The following is a 6,153-nucleotide window of genomic DNA, read 5'->3' on the forward strand; positions in this document are numbered from 1 at the left end:
AGATGAAAAAGATGCCATTACAAAGGTAAAAAGAAAATACCACTGTAAGTCACTTTGAGTCAAATGTCACCTGTATTAGGTGTAAATCATTTTTTATTATTGATTTTTTATTATTTTAAATTAGGAGGACAAGCACTCCTACTTACAAGAAGAAGAAAAAATGCTTTTAAACTGTGTGTGTGACGGGTATGGCTGTGGAATGGGGTTTGGCTGAGGAAAAATTTTCAGTCAAAAGATTTTTTTTTTTTTTAATTGTCCTATATGTTCTGTCAAAGACAGAACGAAACGGCACTAATGTTTGGGGGTGGAGATGGGGTACCACGAAAAAAACTTAGCGTGTGTGTTGTTGATGCGCAGCCTAGAGCCTTGGGGACAGCTTTCTTAAGCCGCTCCCGCTGTATTTCTGACCATTACCGCCCACTCCCGCAATGTGTGTGTCCCGCTCCAGCAAACATTCTAATATTGTATATTATTTTCGCACATCAGGAAGCCGCTATCAATATGCGGGGTATTGAAATCGCATTTGAATGAGCACTCGCTTTTCACTTTCGATTTCGCGATCATGCGCACTCTGTGTAAAGGGAGCACATCTTACAGTGCGTACATAATTATTAGGCACGTTGATATTCTGATCATATTTTTTTCCAAGTGCAATACAGAAATGTCAAAGTTAAGGCATGACAAAATGCTCATTGGGTCAGCGGGGTCAGAAAAAAACAGGTGGAGAAGAAAAGAGCATGTTAACTGCAAAATAATTAATAATTAATGTGAAGAATTAAGTGTGAAACCATCAGGAACCTTTTAGTCTCCAGTGCCACTATTTTCCAGAACTGCAACCTTGAGTCTCCAGAATTACAAGGTGTCAGGTTCTCAGAGACTTTGCTTGAGTAAAAAATCCTAAAAAATGACCCCTACTTAATAAGAATAACATTCTGAAGTGTTGTGAAATACATGAAGACTATTTTTATAGGCTTTATGGACAGATAAGTTGAGAGTGACTCTTGAAGGACCAGCACCACAACCTCTTGTACCACTGTTAGAAGAATTGATCTTCCAGAATCTGGCAGTAAGTTTTAGTCTCTGCAAGACACACTTCTCAGGATAGGAGATGGACTAAAAATGTACTCCCAAAACTTACTGCAACATGGAGCTAAGGAGCAAATGTAGAACTTGAAAAATTGGAAAAACAGCTTAGTGAAAAGCGTTTACAGTTTAAAAGCAAATAGAAAGTCCTATTTTTTTTATTTATTTTCTTAATATTTTTTTGCAGATTTGCACATGTACAAGGTTTAAAATGTTCATGAAATATTTTCTAAGAATAATGACGTTTTGAGCAGCTGCATGTTTGAGCAGCTGCATTCCTCTAGGTCAAAGATGAAAAAATGGGATTTACAATAAAAAGTAATTTACAAAATTATTTTGACTTGAGTTTATTTATTAATGAGTAACGTATATTTTGAGTGAATGTGCAAATTTTTAATGTTAACAGGTTTTACCAGGTTATTACAACATTTAACCACTTTTTATTAATTAAAAAATTGAGAAATTCTTTCAAATTTAAATCTTGTACAAGAACTACAGCAAAAATCAGTTTGATGCATATTTTATCAATATTTTAGAAATTGAATTTTATTTATCACCAGTACTAACTTCAATGGATTTCATTAAATTCCCTTGAACACAACTGCTCAAAACGGTCTAAATTTATGAAACCTACACATTCAAAACATTATTACTCTGAAATCTTTAATGTAAATGTTAATATTATTTTTATAAGTTTTATTTTTTGCACAAGACACATTGAGATCATTCAAAGATTCAAGCTGAGCTCTCAAACCTGTTTTTATTGGCATATCTTGCTGTTCTCCCAGAAAGGGGGAATGCTGGAAGGTGGGAGAAATGCTGTTTCAAATGTCAAACCGTGTGTGTGTGTGTGTGTGTGTTCACAGGTGTGGGCTGTAATCTGCAGGATCATCTGGAGATATATGTGCAGCATCGCTGTACTCAACCCATCACACTCTACAAAGCCCAGAAGCCCTTCCACATGGTGAAGATCGGCCTGGAATGGCTTCTCAGATTCACAGGTAATGAATCTGAACGTTCGGTTCGGTAAGAGCTCTGGTTAGTTGTGTGCATCTCACAAAGCCTGTCAAGAGCATGAAGCGTTTCCAGACATTAACAGACATGTTCTGCTGCAGGTTACGGTGCAACGGCTCATCTGGAGAGCGGCGGGTTCATTCGTAGTCGTCCTGGTGTTCCTCATCCTGACATTCAGTTCCATTTCCTGCCCTCTCAGGTCATCGATCACGGCCGAGTTAAATCCAACATCGAGGCCTTCCAGGTCGGAATAGTTTCAAGACTACATAATTCTGCCTGCTGTGGCTGCTGCTAATCAAACACTATCTGTGCTCTCTGTTGTCAAGCCTAAAGAATCCCGTGATGTAGAGGGGTGTTCACACAGGTCAATAAACGGCTGTGTTCTTAGTGTAGCTGGTGTAACCTAACATTCACATTCTGCAGAGAAATGTGTTTATACATAAATGGCAGCAGTGCATTATGAATCGTATCATAAACAAGATTATTAGTGAATCACACTGGCTCAGAATGCTTCTCCATCTCGCAACACAATGATCTTTCACTTTCACTAATGTTTTTTAAAGTGCCCCTATTATGGATTTTTGAAAATTACCTTTCATGCAGTGTGTAACACAGTGAATGAAAACATCCTGCAAAGTTTTAAATCTGAAAGTGCACCGTGTATAAAGTTATTGTCTCTCAAAAGAAAGAGCCGACTCTGAATCATTTAAACGAGTCATTTTTAAAACGAATCCCAAGCCAAAATGAAACATTAGCATATTGCCCACCCACTTGTTGGTCTTTTTGCGTTGGTCTGAATGAAAATGCAAATTCATTCTTTGCCACTAGGTGCCGCTGTTGGAGTGGTAAAATAGCGGTTTCCCCGGTAACGCTGTACACAAAGCAGCACTGTGCTCACAAACGCTGCTTTATCAGGCATTACAGGCCAGATGAAATTAAAATGAGACCGATCGAACCAATCACCGCCGATTAGCGTCACGCAAAGGAGCGGTTTGGAAAAATGAATCGTTAAACGAATCGTTTGGGAGTCGTTGAGCAAGTAAGGTAAAAATAAATGCACATTATAAGATCTTAAAGTAATGGAATGTTCTTTATTAATATTGTTATACATTCTCATAACACTGAGAGAAAACATTTTTAGAACAACATTCTCGGAAGGTCCTCATGATGGTATTTTTACTTGATGAACATTCCCATAATGTCGAGAAAACGTTCTTAAAATATTCAAACTAAATGTTCTAATAATGTCATATTTTGGGTAAAAAATAAAATTAGTAGAACTTGTAATAAATGTTTTTGCCACTTTTAAATAATGTTTTAAGCACAACAACAAAACTATACACATTAATGTAGAATATTATAATAACACTATATTTTGGGTGAAAATGTTAGCAGAACATTGTAAGAAACTTTAAATAATGTTCTAAGAACATTAAAATGTCCAGTTTTTTGTCAAGATTACAACATTAAAAAAATAAACATTCAAATATTATATTTGTTATATTTTGGGTGAAAAAGTAAGAATGTTGCGAGGAACATTAATCTTTAAATAATGTTCTACTGACAAAAAGAAAACTACTTTAATGTTCCTCGAATATTAAAAATAAACATATTTTAGGTGAACGTTGTAAGAAACATATTAGGAACCTTTAAATAACATTCTAATCACAACAAGAGAACTGGACATTACAACGTTTTAGAAACATTTCAAAACAATGTTCCCACATTTTTATAACCTAAATTTGCTACCTGGGAATAAGATTTGTCTTTCCATCGCTAGACATGCGCCGACAGTCTGAACATGCCTGTGTGTGTGAACACCTCTTTAATTCACCTGCAGCTGAGGAAGTAAATGTTGACTTTCATTAAGTGAGAGCCATGCTTCAGTCATTGACTACAGTTGCAGTTTTTTCCCTCACAGCACATTTGTTTATGCACATTTATGGATTCTCTGTGATGTGTGTAGGTTCATGTTGGACCCATGAGGAGCACGAGTGTTGGGTGGCTCAAACTGAAGAGTAAAGACCCTTTTGACCACCCTATCATCCAACCAAACTATCTTTCCACCGGTACGTTTACTCTGATCTGACGCTCTTAGAGCAGCTCAGGCCTCGGGCACCATGTTGTTCTGTGTGATGGAGCTGTTCTAGGGTAACCATGGGACTTTGTCCCACATCCTACAAGACGGAATCAGTATCCCGCATTTCAATTATGGCTGTTTTATTGTTGTCTTTCCTGAAATTACAATATCGCAATAAAAATAATATAAAACTGTGATTGGAGTTAAAAATCTACTTGTGCAGCCGTCATTTTCTAGCTACAGCATGAAAAATAACCAACCAACCAACGCACTCATAGAGAGGGTTTCTTTTCCACTCATTTCTTGCTACTTAAAGGGATAGTTCACCTTCAGTTGCTGGTCCCCTTTGGCTTGCATAGTGTTTTTTTTTCCATACAATGGAAGTCAATGGGGACCAGTGAACTATCCCTTTAAGGAAATTTATTTTGGTAAATGTATCTCTCTCCCACATTTTAAGAGTGTTGGAAGAGTTTTTCTGTTCAACTTCTGAACTTTGCGGTCTAGAAACAGATAGTGTTCAGTAATACAGGTGCTTTCAGTTTGCTCCCGTCTGAACTTTCCACATTTTAAATAGTCTTACTCTTTTAAATCCCAAATTTGTTGAAGAACCTTAAGTCAATTACAGTCAAAAGTTTGTAGATTTTTCTATATTAAGAAACATAATATATATACTGTATATATACACATATATACAGTGTGTATATATATATATATATATATATATATAAAGAGAAAGATAATCAGAAACACTCCCATAACCCATCAACAGATTTGATGGTGAGGACCCAGAACAGAAGTGAGGCTGTATCTTGGCAAACCTTTGGCATATTGAGATGAAACATGGTAATCATCAGTGGTGTAGGCGAAACTTAGTAGCTAACCCCGAGTCCCTGTAAACGTGACCCCCTCGTGGTCATAAGCTGGTTATACGTGTTCATATGTTTTGAACGGACATCATAACTGTGCTGACTGATTCTGTGGATTATGCTCAAGTTCTTGTGTAGTTTCTCTAACTGCCTCATCTCCTAACGTCCCACAGACACTGACGTGTGGGAGTTCAGAGAATGCATCAAGCTCACACGGGAAATCTTCGCTCAAAAAGCCTTCGACCCTTTCCGAGGCCCCGAGGTGCAGCCGGGCCCCGCCGTCCAATCCGACGCAGAGATCGACGCTTTCGTCCGGCAGAAGGCAGACAGCGCCTACCACCCGTCCTGCTCGTGTAAAATGGGCAGCGCCTCGGACAGCAGGGCGGTGGTGGACCCTGCTCTGCGTGTGTTCGGTCTGCAGGGGCTGAGGGTGGTGGACGCCTCCGTTATGCCCAGCATGCTGAGCGGGAACCTGAACGGCCCCACCATAATGATTGCTGAAATGGCAGCGGATGCCATTAAAGGGATTCCCTGTCTTCACGACCCTGGAGTTCCTGTTAACCGGCCCACGACTCTCGAGACGCAGCGATAAGACGGCTTTGACCTGGCCGTTCATGGTAATGTGGGTATGAATGAATAATTTTGCCACATGATCAACCACTCTTCAGTCTTAGGCAGCTTAGCTTCATCCAGAAAGTGGCTGATTTCAGTCGGTCTTAAATTCAGATGTACATAATTCCTAATTAGGGCTGGGTATCGTTCAAAATTTTTCGATATCGATACCGATACCTTGACTTCGATACCGGTTCCTGAATGATACTTTTTTCGATACCAATTTTATGAAATCAATTTTAACAAGATTACATTATCTAAAAAAAAAACTTAGGTTTTATTTTTCAGCTTGTTGATGTTTATACAAACTCAGTATCGAACTCGATACCCAGCCCTATTCCTAATACACGTAATATGACCAGTCATGATCTTGATCAATTTCATGAGATGCTCTCTGTAAGTCTTAATGAAACCGACTAATATCACGCTCTTCAAAGAAGAGCCATTTGTAGCATAGATTTTTCCAGTTTGCATATTTCCACACTAATATATTTCAGC

The 6,153-nt window shown here is 38.3% G+C and overlaps 1 protein-coding gene across 1 annotated transcript in view; it reads left to right on the plus strand.

Annotated features, from left to right (window-relative positions):
* Window positions 1-5,713, plus strand: part of chdh (choline dehydrogenase) — a 16,300-nt gene extending 10,587 nt beyond the window's left edge. Inside the window, 4 exon segments of the mRNA XM_016541500.1 lie at window positions 1,950-2,084; window positions 2,199-2,341; window positions 4,064-4,166; window positions 5,217-5,713. Coding sequence (XP_016396986.1) covers window positions 1,950-2,084; window positions 2,199-2,341; window positions 4,064-4,166; window positions 5,217-5,635 — 800 coding nt within the window. The 3' untranslated portion in view covers window positions 5,636-5,713.
* The last annotated feature ends 440 nt before the right edge of the window (window positions 5,714-6,153 follow it).

This window comes from Sinocyclocheilus rhinocerous, unplaced genomic scaffold (genome assembly GCF_001515625.1).
Source record: "Sinocyclocheilus rhinocerous isolate Xijiao unplaced genomic scaffold, SAMN03320098_v1.1 scaffold729, whole genome shotgun sequence".
Taxonomy (NCBI): Eukaryota; Metazoa; Chordata; class Actinopteri; order Cypriniformes; family Cyprinidae; genus Sinocyclocheilus; species Sinocyclocheilus rhinocerous.